Genomic DNA, 20,204 nt, shown 5'->3' with positions numbered 1-20,204 from the left:
GTGCAAGATACAGTGATTTGCTGGCCAACAATGCAAAGCCAGCAATTCGCACCACGCCGAGGCCTTTTGTCGAAGAAAGTGTTGTTGTTGCGTGACAATGCATGCCCACACATGGCCAGCCAGACCATTGAAACCATTAACCATTTGGGTTTTGAGGTGCTGGAACATCCTGCCTACAGCCCAGATCTCGCCCCTTCTGACTATGCTTTACGAGGTTGTAGATTTTCTACGGACAAAGAAGTGCGGGAAGCGGTACATAAATGGTTGCGTGACCAACCGGAACCTTCTTTTTGGAGGGAATACACAAGCTAGTAGACCACTGAATCAAGGGCATCGAAAAGGAAGGAGACTATGTAGAAAAATGGCGTACTTGCTCAACCCCTACTTTTATGTATAATTTGGAAAAACAAGTGTGAGGATAATTTTTGACTTCCCTGCGTATATAATATCACAGCCCAGAAGACCATAATTAGGATTTTCCATGTTGTTCCTTACAATGGCATTCAACATTTTGTGGTCCTACATTGCACGACACTAGTGTAAGTGAATGTTCCCTGTTTCTTGAAGGGCATCAGAAAATTGAGAGTGATGAACACATTTCAAGGAGACTTCATTCAAACTAAATCATTCTGCTACTTGCAGCTCCACTTGCATGTAGTGGCTTTTCTTTTTGTAGAGACAAATAGAACAGTCATCTATCCCCCACCTGTAAGAGAGATTCACACTGAAACTTATTCTGCCCAATATTCCAAGACTTTTTATTCCTGTGAAAAGGTTTGTGTACATAGGGACTTTTGAAGTGGTTATCAAGAAGAGTAATTTATTATTTTCACTGTTTTTTCCAATATCTATTAAAGATTTTCTCTTATTTACGTAACGTGCACAGAAAAGAGACCATGTGTTAGGAGCCATCCTTCACTGCCAAAGTCTCACCCATTACTACTATATGCCCACAGGTTTCACCCACATTTTGCCCATAATTCATTACAAATGCTTATATATATCACAATAAACATGTAGATTTGTATTTAATATTGTGTTACACGTTAGACCTAAATCCCATTATTGGAACATGCATAACCTTTTTATATTACACATATAAGATGCATGCCTTCCATGAGCCTGTGCCGTAGCTCAGGCAATTAAATGCTGGCTTCCCACCGTGGTAGCCTGGGTTCAAGCCTGGGTCTGGTCATAGGGATTTGTGGTGGACAAAGTGGCGCTGGGGCAGGTTTTCTCCAAGTACTTCAACTTCCCTTGCCAATCTTCATTCCACCAATTGTTCGACAATCACCATCATCTGTCATCTGAGGCTGGTACAATAGGCCAGTAATGACTGCAGTACCAAGTGGACTCAGTCTCACCCCCACTGCTGGCCTTTGATCATGTAGAACAGCTGACTGTACCTTGTTTTTAATCTTACAAATGGTGAATGTTGTTGATGAAGTCAGTCCATAGCATCTGCCTATTTCAGCTCTGATGAGCTGTGAACTTCGCATAGACACGATACTCAAGCTTTGTATTCAAGGCAGAGAGAGAGAGAGTGTGTGATAATGGTCCGCCAGCTATAAATAACTTCAGAGCCAAGAATTCAAGTACAGTTGATGCAAAATTTGCAGGTAGTCAGGAATTGTTTATAATAGCAAAATTTCCAAAAAAAAAAGAAAAAAGAATGGTTTGTTTTACATGATATTTTTTGTATATGTGTAATAAAGTAATTGACTGTGCTTGTGATTTTGCTCAATATAATGGAGTTCGTCTTATAAGCTGTACTTGTTCTGTCATCACACTGTACTTCATAATTTCAGTTCAAAGGTATTTTACTGTTACAGAGGAAAAAACTCCTAAAGTCTTATGTCCTGTCCATCTTCTTGATCCTTTATTAAAGAGTGTTTTCTTTTTTTAATTCTGTTGGTTAAAAAGCCATATTGAATTCATGTGTAGTTCTTGCTACCATGGGATTTTCTTGCAAATGTTAAGTAAATATGTATTTCCAGAGATTCTGCACAGTCTAGTAATGAGAGTATACTATTCGAGTTCAACATGAGTGCCTTAACCGCACTGCTAAGAAGACAGTCTGAACAAAATCCATCAGCATCTTACTTCAATGTTGATATCCTGAAGTATCAGGTTAGTATTTCCTATGTGAAGGAGCAACATATTGCAGTAGTCTAGAAATAATCATGATAAAGAAAATTTGTTTCTGTCTGTGTCTTATAACCTGAATCCAGGTCAGAATCATTAGTCATCTGTAAAGGTAAATATAATTGAGGAAGGAATGAAGTGAGTAAATGAATTCTGTCACTCAGTTTAAAATTTGTATCTTCTTTCTGAAAATCTTTCAGTTGAAGTTGTAACATTTTTTTGCCTGTTGTGGTGTATGGGTATTCAACTCATCATTTGCTGTGAGAGAGAGAGAAAAATTAAAGTATTCGGAACAAGTTATGAGACTGTCTTGAACTTAGGAAGATGAGCTAACTGGGAAGGGCATAATTGCAAAATGAGTTTCATAGTTTGTATTCTTCATCTAGCATTATTAGGTTAGTACTGAATGTTGCTGGTTTGACTTCATCCTGTGCGCCATGTCTTTCTGTGCAACTTACTAAATGTTATTCACTTTAAAAGTTTTACGCATCACATAACTTTTAACTTTTTAAGAGTTTTTCGCTACGTGTTTTGGACCAGTATGGTCATCATAGGATGTTTAAAATTATACTTGAGGAAACTGCTGTGCTTCTGTTGTCGTGACTTCAGTTACTATTTTTGTGTAATGTATGGTCCCCTCTATGCTCATGTGTATTCAAAGTGGTGGGTTGTTCCTCTTGCCTTGTGCTCTGTGTCTTTTTTTTTTTAGGAAATCATTCATTTGAAACTATATGATCGAGCTTGTAGACTTGTGTTTGGGAGCTGCTGTTTTGGCTGTAGTTTTTAATAATATTTCTCAGTCCCTTCAGGCAGATGCCAGATAGTATGTCAGCCGATGATTGCTTTCTTCAGAATCCATTTCGTTATTCACCAGTTACTGGCCAGTCTGACATATCTGATAGCTGTCTACATATAAATAATAGCTGATTCTTGTCACTCTCAGTGAGAACCCAGTACTTTGTTATAATGCTAGTGCTAGAGTATTGGGATAACCTAAACTGTCTTGTGCCATTGCCAAGATATGGGGAGAGGAAGACAGTAGGATGGACAAATAAAAAGGATGTAAAATCGATACAGAAATAGGGAGAAGGAGATATGTAAAGATGAAAAAACCAAAGGCTGCAGTGATGGAATTTTAACACTTTGCAGACTGGCGATTTAAATATTTAAATCACCCTGGGGACCGGCATTTTTATACCTGCTACCCTAACTTGTGCACTGTTCACTTTAAAAATTAATATAAAATCTCATAATTAATTTTACGAACTAAAATTTTTGGAGAACACTTACCAGTGCTCCTAGAAGTGCTTGAGAGTGCGATATTTCTGGAAACACTCCCCTTTGTGAAGTGGCATACACACTTTCAAATGTAGACAGTCATAGTCCTTTTTTTGTGAACTTCACAAACTTGCCATTGCCTAGAAGAATGCTTCCCCTTGGAATGTTCACTCTTCACAGTTTTCACGAGGGTATGTTTCTGCATATCACCCGAGAGTCGCTCAGGGGTGTCCACATGAGGCCTGTGTGGGGTGGGAGTTTGTGGGCTAGGTCACACTAAGTCTGTCTGACTCTGGTTCTGCCGCCACCATCTGGTCTGTAGCCCAAGCCTTTGCCACATTCATCAGAAATGCTTTGTATTTCAGTTTAGAATCAGGGTTTAGATTTTTGTAAACCAAAATTAATTGAAAATGGCACAATTTATAAGCCACAAGGCAACTTTCACTTTTATTATCTGTGGCCACAATTCCTTGTTGACCCCTGTCACTTCCACTAATCACTACTCCTCCACAAGGCACGTCAGATAGCTCCATAAACAAGTCCGAGAGAGATCGCTTGCCTTCAACCACTTTTGTCCTTGAAACATATTCCCCTCTACTAATTTCTGCCTGGGATGTAAAGAGCTGGAAGGGACAAAGTTTATTTTCTTTTGGAGTAGGGACCCTAGCCAGCCAGGTCAAGTTACTGAATGCCTAGCATACATTCCAAAGATTTATTACGCAGTATTCATTGCAGTTGCATGGCGCCAGAGCAAGGTATAGTGTGTATCAACATAAAGTGTCCTAAAGTCATCATAATATGCTACCGGTCCGCAACGTTTAAAAGCGAAAAACCTTTTAAAGGGCGCGCGGTCAGCAAAGTGTTAAGTGCCTTGATTGCTAGAAGAATTTCTTCACCTTATTTTGTTATTTTTAATACATTTATTATTTTTATTGTTGCTTAATTTTCATGTTTTTGAAATTGCAAATTATATATGTAATTTCATGTTATATATTCCCAGTATTAACAGATTACATTATTGTTTGCAGTCTTTGATCTACGACCTCTAATATTTCTCATTTTACTCTGGTCTCGGAAATAAACCCATCTTATAAAGCAGTAATATCTGTATATGTTGTTGTGGAAACAGTTTTTTATGAATTATTCCATTGGGTACAACTTTGAAGTGTACTTTATGTTGTGCAACCTCATGCTCACGTGTGTATTTGCGTCACCCATTAAAAAGTTCAGTCTAAACCTGTCAGCGCATTTGCTACTCTGGTCATGCAATTACATATAGTCCATATTTCATAATATCCTCACTTCACAAATTCAAGGTGCAGCCTTGAAATAATATGAAAGTAAAGATACAAGACAGAAAACAGCCTTTGTTAGTGTGAGCCATGCCATGAATGTTTGTTTTATTTTTGAATAATGTAGTTCATATTTTCTTTCATTCAGTTTATTTTCAGAATAATATATGAGTACACTGTATACTGGCCTACAATAGTACAACACGTTTGATAACATGTCCTACCAGCACTGTAAATTTCAAAAACTAATTCTGTGCAACATCTGAATTGGAAAACATTATTTTACAAATACATATAAACTTACAAACAAGCAGGTATTTATAGACACCATGTGGTTCTCTCTATAACATTTGTGAGTCACTAGCACACTGCCTCCTTATGAGGTCCTATCAGAAAGTTCCCACGCTGCTATTGTCGTACCTGGCTCGGTGAAATAAGATAAGAGAGGAGGCTAAGATCACACTTCAGCAAGCCTATTGAATCAGTCTGCCATGTGACACCGTGCTGTGAACATGCATTGTTTCTACACAAGTGCTTTTTCGACTTCATGTTTCATTTTGTCTGCGATGGATGGCAAAATAGAGCAACATGTCTGCATCCAGTTTTGCATGAAGCTCATAAAATCCCCTACCAAAACCCTTGATATGCTAAGTGAGTCTTTTGGAGAACATTCTTTAAGCCTGACAGTGGATTTTGAGTGGCATTCATGTTTCAAAGCCAGTCGAGTGTCAGTTGAGGATGACGAACATTCAGGGCAACCAGGCACCAGCAAAATGACAGAAAATGTTGAAAAAATTCAAAAAGTGATCCACAAAGACAGTCATTGAACAATTCATTAACTCACACACACCACTGTTATCAGGGGTGGAGTTTGCCAGGAGATCTTAACAGAAAATTTGAACATGCACCACATTGCCACGAAGTTTGTTCTCTGACTCTTGACAAATGATCAAAAGCAGTGGCATATAAACGTGTGTCTTGAGCTATGGGAAAAAGCTACAAAGGACCCAACTTTTATCTCTAGGATTGTAACGGGTAATGGAAGTTGGATTTATGGTTATGATCCAGAAACAAAGCAATGATCGTCGCAGTGGAGGAGCCCACAGTCACCAAGAACAAAAAAGACATGGCAGGTCCTGAGTTCAACAAAGAGCATGCTCTTTTTTTTTTCTACATGATGGGGATTGTTTACTGTGAATTTTTTCCTCCTTACACTACGATTAACTCTGACTTTTACTGTGACGTTTTGAGATGCTTGAGAGAAAATGTGCAACGAGAAAGACCAGAACTTTGGTTCAACCACAACTGGCTCCTTCATCGTGACAATGCCCCTGCCCACACTTCCCTAAAAAAACCAAAGAGTTAGTGACTAACAACAACATCGTTATCATTCCCCATCCTTCTTACACACTGGACTTAGCCCCTTGTGATTTTACTTTGTTTCCCAAATTGAAAATGAAACTGAAATGATGACATTTTGAAAAAGTGTCTGACTCGACAGCATTAAGGAAAATCACTTCCACGGTGCTTTTGAAGCTTGGAAAATACGTTCCCAAGGAGACTATTTTGAAGATGATGGCAGACAAATTTGAGTAAGTTAAGACAGCATTTCTTTTTTGACCTACTCCAGGGACTTTCTGATACACCTCATAAGCACTTAGAAAGAATAATGTTAAGGAGGGATAGGAAGGGAGGAATAGATGAGTGAATATAGGACAGACCATATGAGTGGAAGAGTAGTACACAGACAGGATGTTAGGGGATTAAAAGTATTGTCACGATTATAGTGATTACAGACTGGGTTTGGATTGGTAATCATTAAATTATTACAACTTGTAACTGCAAGTAAGGATTATGTTATCGCTGTTCTACACACTTCATAAACTGCTACAAGACACACTAGGTCTTTTCAGTCTGTTACAGTCTTCACTTGTCGTTGCTTGGTAGTGGCTTCTAACAGCAGATGTTTCCCGTCCTTTGGGTTCCCGAACAGTACCTGGCCTCAGCAATGGCTCACAACCGCTGAACCCCAGCAGTCCTCTTAACACCTCACTTGATCTGCTTATAACATCTCGGCACAGACTGGTCAGAAAACACTGTCCTGTTACATTTCATTACATTACATTTCATTGCATTCCATGGATTCAGAGTTAGTCAAAATGACTGTAGGATGTGGAATATGTCATATAAATACAAAACATATGTACAGTCCCAATGGAGTTCTCACACGAGAGAAACCAAGAATACACAGTGNCATAAGTTATTTTCTAGACAACAAGTATTCATCAACAGAGTAGAATGAATGTGTATTTAAGTATCGTTTCAGTGCTATTTTAAATTGTGCCTTTTCATTCATAAGATGATTGAGATCAGATGGCAGGTTATTAAAAATGTGGATCCCAGCATAATATGCGCTTTTCTGAAAGCATGAGAGGTTAGCAATTGGTTTATGAAGACAGTGTTTGTGTCTTGTGTTAACACTGTGTACATCCGCATTCGTCTGAAAATGTTCTTCATTATTTGTAATGAAGTCAATTAATGAATATATTTATACATTCACAAGGAAAAGTTAAGATCTGTAGTCTGTTAAATAGATTACAGGAATTACAGTATTTGACACCTATCATGATTCTAACAATTTTCTTTTGCAATGTAAATACCTTTTTACTGTCAGATGAAGTACCCCAGAAAATTATTGCATACTTCATTAAAGAGTGAAAGTAAGCAAAATAGAATGATTTGAGAGTGTCAATGTTACTGATACGTAACATTAATCTTACTGCATAACATGCTCTACTTAACGTTGGAATCAACTGATCGATATGGTTTTTCCAATTTAAATGATTATCAATTTGCAAGCCAAGGAATTTTGTGTTTACTCCCTCTTCTATATATTTATCAATATATCCTGTGTTTAATGGATACATGGTGTGTTCAAAAAGTATCGAACCTTTGGTCGGCAGAAATACATTTCTTGATTTGGAGGTACAAAACCCTAATCCCCTTCAAAGTAGTCTCCTTGGTAATGCACACACTTCTCCCAGTGCTTCTGCCATTTTTTGAAACACTTCTGGAATGCGTCTTTTGGAATGGTGATCAGCCGGGCCATCACATTCCGCATGATGTCGTCTCTTGACTCAAATCAGATTCCTTTCAGCAGCATTTTCAGCTTGGGAAATAGCCAAAAGTCACACGGAGCCATGTCAGGGGAGTAGAGAGCCTGAGGAACCACAGGAATGTTGTGTTTGGCGAAGAAAGTCGGAATCAGATGCACAGAATGGGCGGGCGCATTATCATGATGTAGCTGCCAAGTTTTTGCTGCCCACGCACAGCATCACGAAGGCGACGAAGGACCTCCTGGTAGTATTCCTTTGTGATGGTTTGGCCTTGTGGTTCGTACTCATGATGCACAACCCCACGGGAGTCGTCAAAAACAGCCAACATGACCTTGACATTGCTGCGGACCTGCCGTGCTTTTTTTGGCCTCAGGGATGTCGGATGTTTCCACTGTGACAACTGCATCTTGGTTTCTTGGTCGTACCCATAAACCCACGACTCATCGCCTGTGATTACGATGTTCAGAAAGTTGGGGTTACTGTTTGCATTGTCCAGCATGTCCTGTGCGGTTTCCAGACGGCGTTGGTTCTGCTCCATTGTTAGCAGTTTCGGTACGAATTTCGTGGACACTGTCCTCATGCCCAAATCTCCGGTCAAAATTGAATGTGCCGAACCAATGTTTACCCCTATCTCATTCGCAAGTTCTCAGACTGTGATATGACGGTCCTCCATGACCAAAGTCCGCACTTGCTCAATGACATTCTCATTTCGGCTTGTTGAGGGTCTGCCTGAACGCGGTACGCTGTCCACTGATGTGCGGCCATCTTTGAAGCGGTTGTACCACTCCTTTATCCATGAGTTGCTCATGGCATCGTCCCCGAAAGCCTGTTGAATCTTGCGATTGGTTTCCACTTGGGTATCGCCAAACTTTTGGCAAAATTTGATGCAATATCGCTGCTCATGTTGTTCCGTCAGTTTACACCTTACTGGACTCCGACGAGTGCTCATTATATGTCCTCAGTCATAGGCCGACTGCCAGCGACTGATGCTTTCTGCGGGCGGGAAAAAATTCACGACTGCGCATGAATGTCCCCTCCACATCTCCACCGAAGGGAGCCTCCCGCGCTTCATTGGTTTACGTGGGAAAAAGGAAGGTCTGATACTTTTTAAACACACCACGTACCATGACATGTTACTTGTTACCATTCATGGTGTTGCTTTTTTGGCAGAAAAATTTACAATGATAATGTTTTATGTCTGCAATTAGGTTAAGCCGAAGAGTGGCGCAGGGTCATGTCCTTTCCAGTTGGTTGCATACTGGAAATGTGAACCAAGTCATACAGATCTTAAGGTGGACTATAAGTACAATAGCCATGCCATGGCCTCACCATCTCCTTTGCTTAATCTGATGGTAGCAGTTCCCGTGGATGGTGGAGTCAAGTCCATGCAGTCAAAACCGACAGCACAGTGGTGAGTCATCTGTTTGGTGTTTATAAATCATGAGAACGATTCAGATTTAGAACATTTTTCTTTTTCCTAAAATAGAACCTCATTACCTCAATCATTATTAGGAGTTTGCTGTGTTATCCTATTGCTAAATAAACTTGTTTCAGGAATGTGATCTGCTACTCTTTCCAAAATCCATATGATGATCTGTTGTATTTCTTTGAGCAAAGAGTGCATTATAGGTATTGGAAATTGTGAGGACACCTTCAGATTGGGCACATTTACCTGCTACATGGCCATTTGTTACAAGGTGACCCTGCTGCTCTCCATGTTCACTGTGGTCTCCCCTTTACCTTCTCACCTGCACTTTTGAATGCCCACATTTTGACAAAGATCACTCTATACTTGGTGTTCAAGGCACATTGCGCAACATCTTCAGCGGTAAGGTATCCAAGTTTGTGGCTCTCCTTCAATGTACGTGGGTTGATAAGTTTATTTAAGTGTTTTCCTTTAAAATCCAGCCCAAGTCATCACAGGCTCATTATCGTAACGTGGCCTGATTACAACCTGTCTTGCTGAACTTTGTTACTGTAATATTATTGCTCTTGTCCTAAGTAACTTTATATGATTTTATATAGCTTATTGAGCACCAACTTGAACTGTATATGCTCGTTATTGTTTCAAGCTTTTTATTGAGTCTGTTAAAAGATGCTTTAATGTTTCTTTTGCTGACCTTTTTACCATTTCACGGTTTCATGTAGAACTGTTTTAGAATTAATTATGTACTCGATTCCCTAAACGAAGATCCACTTAAAATACTATCCAGGCACAAATAGCTGTCAGTGGTGATGCATCTCTAAACACACACAAACGAGTTATTGCTATCTACCAAAGATCTAAAGATAATAATACATGTATAAGCGCAGGGACTTGCTGCCATTTCCATGTGGCTGCGAGGGCAGGCACCGTGCCATGTAAAAATATTCAGGCGCTTAGTCATGTAATATTCGTCAGTTCAAGTTTAAGTTTGCATTTTCTGATTTCCCATATTCTTTGCAGCCGAATGCCATTATGCTACTTTTAAATGGGACATTACTGCTTCCTGTCAAATACGTTTCAGTCTGCCATTAAATAAGCTGTGAACTAACCAGCCAACCACAAATTTTGCGGAATATATGTTGAGATGGAGGTGGGCAGGGCATGTAGCACGAATGGGGGAGACGAGGAATGCATAGAGGATATTGGTGAGAAAACCAGAAGGAAAGAGACCACTGGGAAGACCAAGGCATAGATGGGTGGACAATATTAAAATGGATCTTAGAGAGATGGGATGTTATGGATTGGATTGATCTGGCTCAGAACAGGGACACTGTAATGAACCTTCGGGTTCCATAAAATTCTGGGAAATTCTTGAGTAGCTGCAGAATTGGCGGCTCCTCAAGAAGGACTGAGCTCCATGAGTAAGTAATATGTTGAGATGTGCTTCAAAATATGTTTAACCGAAACTTATAGCCCATATAGGTAAACATTTTTTGGTATGTTTTCATATTCAGAGTGGTCTGAAATGAGCAGAAGTTGTAACGCCATTGCTTTTCAACTTTGCTTTAGAATAGACTATTAAGGAGGTTCAAGAAAACCAGGTTGGTCTGAAACTGAATGGTACACATCACCTCTTGGTTTATACTAATATTATTTTGTTTTGGGTAAACAGAAATGCATAGAGGCTCTAATAATTTTGGTCTACACATAAATACAGACAGTACTAAGTATATTATAGCGGTTGGAGAGTAATCACTGTGGAGAAACCAAGCCACAGGAAGTGACATCACAAGTAGACACTGCAGAAGGAACGGGTGGTGGTTCTCTGATAAGCTATCTGGGATTAACAGCCTTAGGGAGGGAGCAAGGTAATGTGGATAGCCAGAGCGTTGCTAGGTAATGGACTGGTAAACATCCCTTGACCAAATACATACAAGGTAATGATGGAAGATCTGCCTCAGTAGAGGAATGTTATTGTGCATTGCTAGGCAACAATGCACCACTGAAGACACTGGCTAGGAATCACATGACTTGTTCTCTGTGTGGTCCATGCAGAGGCTATATAACGAGAATAACATCAGCAGTTCAGTTCAGTTCAGTTCTCAGTAGGAGACAGTGACAGGAATTTCATAGACGACCTGTGAAGACTTAAGTGTGATAAGAAGACTTAATTCATGTGTAATACTTGGAGTGTGATAACCTAGATGAGATGTACTGCACATTTAACCTTTTTGGTGTATGACCAAGAAAAATAAAATCTGAGATATAGAATAAAATAAATTATTTAGTGTTAAGGTGGGCCACATTCAGTAATTGGAAGAAGATCAATGCAAATGCTGCCTAAATAAACTGATGAGCTATGTGTTTGGTTGCAGAAAATTGCATAATGGGGAACTTGATAACTTTGTGCTCTGTCAAATATTATTACAATGATTAAATCATGAATATTGAGATGACCAGGGCATGTAGCGTGCATGGGAGAGGCATGTATATGGTACTTTAGTTGGAAAACCTGAAGGAAGGAAACCATGAGGAAGACCTGTAAATACGTAGCACGTGCACAAAGTAAGTTTCCCACTTGTCCCACAGCTAAAACCCTATATTGCGTGAAGTGACTGCACATACGTGATAGAGCAATGACGTAGCATGGCGCATGCATTAACAGAATATCGCGCGTTCCCACAGTAGCATTGTTGCAACTGTTGAAGATGGAGGCTCTTATTCCAGCTCCCGCCAACTGCGAAGTGTGGTCAGTGATAAAGTTTTTGAATGCACAGAGCATAGCACCGATCAAAATTCATCGTCAACTGTGCCAGGTCTATGGGCCTAACATCATGAGCAAGCAGATGGTGCGTCATTGATGTAGACAGTTTTCAGCAGGTCGACAAAGTGTGCATGATGAGAAGCACAGTGGGCGGCCATCCATCATTACAGACGACCTGGTGGAGCTTGTGCGGGAACGCATTATGGAGAATTGTCGCGTCACAATTACAGAACTCAGCAGGCATGTCCCGCAGATTTCCCGCTCCTTGTTGCACGAAATTGTCACAGAGCACCTGTTGTTCAGGAAATTGTGTGCAAGGTGGGTGCTGAAGCAACTGACACCAGAACACAAAACAAAGCGCATGGAGTCAGCATTGACATTTCTGCAGCGGTACCATGATGACGGCGACGAGTTTCTGGAACAGATCATCACAGGTGATGAAACGTGGATTGCACACATTACCCCAGAAACCAAGCAGCAGTCAATGCATTGGCGTCACAGTGGATCTCCCTGTAAGACAAAATTCAAGCAGACGTCGGCTTGGAAAGTGATGTGCACGGTATTCTGGAACAGACGGGGCGATCTCCACATCGACTTCCTGACCAGAGGTGAGACGGTGAATGCTGAGTGTTACTGTGAAACACGGCAGAAATTGCAACGGACCATTCAGAACAAGCGGCGCAGGATGCTTCGTGCCCGTATTGTCTTCCTGCATGATAATTCTAGGCCGCACACAGCTCATCGGACAGCAAGTCTCCTGCAGGAGTTGAGCTGGGAGGTGTTTAATCATCCACCCTACAGCCCGGACCTCGCTTCAAGTGGTTTCCATCTTTTCATACACCTCAAGAAATTCTTGTCCGGTGAGCATCAGCGTTTTGAGAATGACAGAGGCAGAGATGGTTGTCACACAGTGGTTCCAATCCCAGGCGGCAGACTTCTACGACACAGGTATTCAAAAGTTGGTCCCACGGTATGACAGATGTCTCAATTCCGGTGGCGATTATGTTGAAAAATAGCTGAACACTTGCTGTATCTGTTGCAATAAATATTTCCATGAAATTATGTTTTATTTCTGCAAATGGTCCCAGGGAAACTTACTTTGTAGACAAGCCTCATAGTTGAGAGGATAATATTAAAATGAATGTTAGATAAGTAGGATTGGGAGGGGTGTGGATTGGATTTGAGTGGCTCAGGTTAGGGACCATTGTCAGGCCCATGTGAACATGGTAGTGAACCTTTGAAGCCATAACATTCTGGGAAGCATTTGAGTGGCTGAGCAATTGTCAGCTGCTCAGAAAGGACTCAGCTCCATGGAATTGCATGGGTGGCTGGTTGGTCGGATGTGTATGGAAATTTGCTGTGTTATTACAGTAATTAAATTTTCTATGTATTCTTTAGATCAGGAACAGCAAGCTGTCTGTGCAGAAGAGAGGGTTAAATGAAAGGATGTTGTAAACAGACACACCACAAACTATGGCCAATATTTTTAATAATTTTTTATAATGCCACCAAATCAAATGCAATCTAACAAACCTACTGATGTATCTAACTCCTTAAGTTACCTCTTTGAGGTGTATAAACAACCGTTTCCAACCATAAATATGACCCCAGTAACTAAAAGAGAAATTAAAGATATAATCAAGTCATTAAAATGGAAGAATTCTAAGGGATATGATGAGATTCCACAAAACATCCTAAAAATAAATATGCCTTTCATTTTATTCCCATTAGTTTACATATGCAATAAATCATTGAATTTAGGTATATTTCCTACTCGATTAAAATATTCACAAATAAGTCATATTTATAAAAAGGGAGACAAGACAGTTATGGCCAATTATAGGCCAGTATCCTTGCTGACATCTTTTTCAAAAATTTTTGAAAAGTTCATTTACAATAGAGTTCAATATCATATAGATGCTAATAATATTCTTGCTCAAAGGACAGTATGGTTTTAGAGCTAAACCATCCACTGATATAGCTAGGTATAATCTAATAAATAATATTTTACTGGCACTCAATTGTAAATTATCAGCGGGAGGACTATTCTGTGATCTAACCAAGGCATTATACTCTGTAAATTGCAATGTATTATTATCCAAACTAGAGTTTTATGGTATTAATGGCAGTATTGGAAAATTGATTAAATCCTACCTGAGTGACAGATATCAGAGAACATTAATAAATAATAATTATTGTATGTGTATTTCTGATTGGCAGAAAGTTAAACAAGGTGTGCCACAGGGTTCAATACTTGGCCCCTTGTTCTTTCCTTTATATACTTGCCTTACTTAATAAATAAAATATCAAAACCTATTTTGTATGCTGATGATATCGGCATACTATGTTTCAATTCTGATTCTGTGGAACATATAATGGTATTGAAAACGATACTGGACAAAATAGACACATGGTTTACGAATAATTCGTTATCATTAAATTTTAACAAAACTAACTATGTGCATTTTTCATCAAAAGTAAATATTAGGTCAAACATAAATGTAAACTATATGGATGTTCAAATTAAAAATACTTGTAATACAAAATTCCTAGGACTAATCATAGATAATACCTTATCATGGAAAGATCAAATAAATCAGTTGGTAACTAAGCTGAGTGCAGCTAGTTATTCGATTAGAACCCTATGTGCAGTTATGACTCAGGAGAGTTTAAGGATGGTTTATTTTGCATATGTACATTCCATTATGTTGTATGGAATAATATTTTGGGGCAATTCGTCTCATAGTAATTTAATTTTCAGAATTCAAAAATGAATAGTGAGAATTATTATGAAGGCAAGAAATAAGGGCTCTTGTCGTCCATTATTCAGGCAATTAAATATTCTGCCCTTATATTCTCAATATATATTTTCTGTATCAATTTTTGTAGTTAAGAATTTAGATGTATTTAAATTCTGCTATACACAGCATTAACACCAGACAAGGCTTTGACTTACATTTTCCACTTATTAAATTAGCTAAAGTGCAGAAGGGTGTATATTATTCAGGAATTAGGATATTCAATAATCTACCACAAGGCATCAGGAATCTATTAAATGATATTACTAAATTGAAGCAGACTCTAAAAGAGTTTCTTCTTGCTGGTTCATTTTATTCTTTTAAGTGAATATTATGAATGGAACACAAGGAGTGATCTTGGTTCTTATAAATAGTATCTAAAATTAATCTTGACACGTTCTATTAACTAAAAATATATAAATAATCATCTACTTTAGATCTGCATACATACCTACTGTGACTTTTATTTATTTTAACAATCAATATCTTGTTTTATATGAATTTATTTATTTATTTATTTATGAATATATTTATTACCATAATAGTTATTTAATGCCCTTCTGAGAGAAGTTACTTATTCCATTTATTGTTGATGCATGTTAAAGGTTTCTATAGTTTTTCTTTTGATGTGTGAGTGGTGTAACATACATTATTTTATATTGTATTGTTTATTGATAATATCCATTCATACACATTGTTTTTATAAACTGGATGAATTTTATAAGATAAAAGGTTAATATGTTTTCATCTAGTATTTAAGTCTTGTTGTAGTCACATTTTATTATGTTTAGTGACTGTGTTGTCTGTGTTTTATATTATGGAATTTTGACTTGTTTCAGTGATTTGTTGAAACAATTTTGGACACATTCTATATCCAGTGGTGTGTGAACTTGTTTCTCACCCTGCAATTGGATCTACTTGAATATGGGAATAAATTATATTAAATTAAACTATGTATGGGCAGTAGTTGTTCTATAAATAGCTTCTTCTGTTTGTATGGGTCAGTGGATGAAAAATCTCCAATCTCCACAAAATCTTTCTGTTCTTTATCTTCATTACGTATGAAGTGAGATGCAGCTGACATGGACCATGTTGCAGGCTAGCAGACAGTAACCGAGCTATATGGAAATTCACTGAGCTCTCACAGCACAGTGAGAATCATGGAGTGGGCTCTCTGCGTGCTCGTTTGGAAGTCACCAGTGGCCCAAGTTCTCAAGGAACAATTGCCACACAGTTTAACTGTGAAGGTACAACTCTTTCTGGAGTGGAATTTGAGCTGGTTGGAACTGGGTACAGACTATCTCTGGTTAAGCGCAGATTTGTTTCAGGTGAGAAAGAAGGCTGTTGAATACCCTGGTTCTTTCTGAGTTCATGGTATTTTTCGTAATCACATCACATACATTATTTGAAATTTATGAAGTTTAGAATGCAGAATCAGGAATTGCATCTTAGAGAAGCATTTCTGAAGCTGTATCATATCTCTGTTTTTGGTTTATCCAGTCGATCATAGTGTATGTATCAAGTGATATGAACATTAGTGAGTATTGAATTGGAAAGGATATGGAAAGAAATGGTTGTGGCCTAGTTTTAGGGTACTATCCCAGCATTTTCCCAGAGAGGATCACTCATCCATGATGATAGTTGCTCCATCAAATTGTGTATTACAGATACTAGTGACAATACTGTACAGTAGAATTGAGATGCTAGCCATCTTGCTTTGTATTTAAGAATTTTTGGGTTTGATTGTAGCTCTGGAGGCCAACAATTTTTAGATCTTTCATGGTGTTTCGCAGCTACTCTGTACCAGTGCTTGGATAGCACTTTAAAATAGGCCGTAATCACTGCCACATTCCTCTCAAATCATCATTTGCAGTCATCTTCCCATTCATTGCTATATAACCCATGCAGCTAAAAGAACAATCATTTAATAACCAAGATGCCTAGAGCAAAAATTGTAACATGAGATATCCATTTGAGTATGTTAAAATTATCCTTACTGGGAGACAAAAACAAGCGCTTTAGTCTAGATTATGGAAGATAGATTGCAGCTGTAGGAAGAGTTTCTGTTTTTTACCATGTTTTTGAATAAAATAAAATTTAATGTCCTTCATCTACAGAAGGTGCCAGCAAGTGCATATAGGTGGCTTAGAAAAGTAGCTATGCATGTCTCAGAACTTTGCTGTAGAGCAGTGGTTCTGATTGCGAAAGGTATGTGGACACCTGTAAAGGGTGTATGAAATACATTCCATGCTACATCAAACACATGTTTGAAGGACCTAAAAGAAATATCATGATGCCTTTCTTGTGTACATTTCTTCTATGCATAGGATAAATAATGTCTGTTTAAAATGAAGTTTTTTTATCTTTTATTTATAATGCACAATAGCATGTCATTTGAGGTAAAAATTATGTTGCTCCTGCAAAGGATACCTGAGTTCTTATGCTGGGACACTTTGATCTGTTTTATGTTAAGTAATTATTGTGAAATTTTTCATTAAAAATCTTTATGTCTTGTACAACTTTATTATATTTTCAAATTTCTATGACTCGTTACACTCCCCAGTATGAGTCCATGTTGATAAGGCCTTATGTTCTCAGGATCACTTGAATAATAGTACTCATGAAGTATGGCAGACTCATTCTGAATCACCTTGTGCATGGGATATGTGAGGAATGCCTTTTCCCGCTTAGCTCTTTCTTGTTGAAGTACCCAGTTCCATGTTTTGTAGACTTAATAATCCATCATTGTTGTAGGAAAATATATCTGCGATGGAGACCCGGATCCCAAGTACAGATACGCAGCTCCTCCAAGTTCAGAATGCTAGCAGCCAATGTTCTTTGTACCTCATGTTCAGTCATCATATATGCCACTGAATGGTTTGTGCCTCTTACACAGCCAAATGTTGCCAAGAAGAGAATGGGTATGTGTGTGGACTGCCATTGTTATTGTCAGCTGTTGCAAGTGCAGACAAAATTGGGTGACTTGGTAAGTGAAGCTGACCATCAGATTTTGAGAAAGTGGATAATTATGTAATTTGGTTCCTTGGCCAACAATAACTATTTGATGTTCTTTATGAAGATGTCTTTTTCAATACAGAACTTGATCAAGAATTTATTCTTGTTGGCCATACTTTCCCTTTCCCAGTGTGGTACAAGTGCACTTGCCTACTGCCTATTGCTTGGTATTACCAACAATTTTTATTCCCAAAATGTACAATGTATATAATCAAATGAAGTCAGTTTTTATTTGAACTTCTTTTTTCTCCTTCCAGTATTAGAGGTACAATGTATGATAACTTATATGTATATTGTAAGAGTAATGAAAGAAAGTTCAAGAATTCATAGAGCAATTTATTTCTGTCAGATTAACAGCTATGACATGCTACAGATTCTCAGTTATCTGTATCTGTGCAGTGCAGGAACAGTGCATTATTTTAATAATAGGAATTACTTTATAGAGATTATGTTCTACATCAGAAATTTTGATGTTGAGCTGTGGAATAGTTATTAACTTCATTTTTGGTCGTGTTGACCAATGGTAGAAATAGTATAATTAGTTTTTAAACCTTGAATTTCCATTCAAATCTTCACTTAACCACATTGTAGCATTCACTGTATTTTGCTGTCAGTTTTTGTGTCATAGTATATTCATAAAACATTCCTTGGTAGCTCAGGAGATCATTTGGTCATGTGATAGGCTATCTGCAAACCTATATGTTTCATCAACACTTTCTTAGCATTGTAACCATATAGTGTGATTGTAAATACTCACTGATGTACTGTGCTCATTATGGTGTATTGTCTTGGCATAAACTTGTTAATTGTCGCTGATTATTATGTTTTCACTATGTACTCTTTCTGTAAAACTGAACATCTTAGTGTTCATAGCATACCTTATGCAATCAGAAATATTGGTAGTAATTAATTCTTACATATGTGCTGTGTTAATAACAATAGAATTTCTGCCACATTATGGTAACTCTAATAATACAGTGTCCATGAACACATGCATTTGTTACCCCAAATCTGCATTACGTTACATTACACTGCATGCATTCCATGGATCCGAAGTTAGTCAAAATGACTGTAGGATGTGGAATATGTCATATAAATACAAAACATATGTACAGTCCCAATGGAGTCCCAAGAATACACTGTGACTACACGCAAGGCTATTTAAAGGTACATAAGTTATTTTCTAGACAACAAGTATTCATCAACAGAGTAGAATGAATGTGTATTTAAGTATTGTTTCAGTGCTATTTTAAATTGTGCCTTTTCATTCATAAGATGTTTGAGATCAGATGGCAGGTTATTAAAAATGTGGATCCCAGCATAATATGCGCTTTTCTGAAAGCATGAGAGGTTAGCAATTGGTTTATGAAGACAGTGTTTGTGTCTTGTGTTAACACTGTGTACATCCGCATTCGTCTGAAAATGTTCTTCGTTATTTGTAATGAAGTCAATTAATGAATATGTTTATACATTCACAAGGAAAAGTTAAGATCTGTAATCTGTTAAATAGATCTACAGGAATTACGGGGGATATGCGGTAGCGTAGTTGGTTGAGGGGCTATACTACAAGCTGGAAGGTCACGGGTTCAAGTCCCGATGAGGTCATTGGATTTTTTTTTCAATTGATCTAATCCTTCCAGCCGCACTATGACCCTGGGGTCGACTCAGCCTTTAACAGAAATGAGTACCAGGAATTAATTAAATAATTTTCCTGGGGAGTAAAGCGTGGCCGGCGCTTAAGGCTGACAACCTTACTGCCATCTTTGAGCCGATTATCTAGATAATGTGGGACCTTCACCGTCTCACAACCCTATGGGCCTTCATGGCCTGGTACAGGGATAGCTTTACTTTTTTACTTTTACTTACAGGAATTATGGGATTTGACACCCATCATGATTCTAACAATTTTCATTTGCAATGTAAATACTTTTTTACTGTCAGATGAGTTATCCCAAGAAAGAGTTCCATACTTCATTAAAGAGTGAAAGTAAGCAAAATAGATTGATTTTAGAATGTCAGTGTTACTAATATGTAACATGAATCTAACTGCATAAGATGCTCTACTTAGCTTTGGAATCAACTGATCGATATGGTTTTTCCAGTTTAAATGATTATCAATTTGCAAGCGAAGGAATTTTGTGTTTACTCCATCTTCTATATATTTATCATTATATCCTATGTTTATTGGATATTGTGGTGAACTTTTTGTTACAAATTTTATTACATTTGTATTTTCTAGGTTCAGGGACAGCTTGTTTTCAGAAAACCATTTACTCATTTGCGAAAGAACCTTGCTTGATAACATGCAGAAATCATCTAAATTTTTACCAGAAATTATAACACTATTGTCATCTACATATATTATAGGTA

The 20,204-nt window shown here is 38.1% G+C and overlaps 1 protein-coding gene across 7 annotated transcripts in view; it reads left to right on the top strand.

Moving 5' to 3' along the window:
• The window catches only part of LOC111864467 (F-BAR domain only protein 2), a 137,656-nt gene extending 118,578 nt beyond the window's left edge, over nt 1-19,078 (top strand). For all 7 annotated transcript variants that reach the window (XM_023851727.2, XM_033751440.1, XM_023851726.2 and 4 more), the window contains 4 exons: nt 1,998-2,130; nt 9,040-9,242; nt 15,918-16,147; nt 17,574-19,078. In XM_023851727.2, coding sequence (XP_023707495.1) covers nt 1,998-2,130; nt 9,040-9,242; nt 15,918-16,147; nt 17,574-17,644 — 637 coding nt within the window. In that variant the 3' untranslated portion in view covers nt 17,645-19,078. The remainder of the gene's footprint in view (nt 1-1,997; nt 2,131-9,039; nt 9,243-15,917; nt 16,148-17,573) is intronic.
• The last annotated feature ends 1,126 nt before the right edge of the window (nt 19,079-20,204 follow it).

Source organism: Cryptotermes secundus, unplaced genomic scaffold (assembly GCF_002891405.2).
Source record: "Cryptotermes secundus unplaced genomic scaffold, Csec_1.0 scaffold706, whole genome shotgun sequence".
In the NCBI taxonomy this organism is placed as follows: domain Eukaryota; kingdom Metazoa; phylum Arthropoda; class Insecta; order Blattodea; family Kalotermitidae; genus Cryptotermes; species Cryptotermes secundus.
This window is presented reverse-complemented; position numbering and strand designations above follow the sequence as displayed.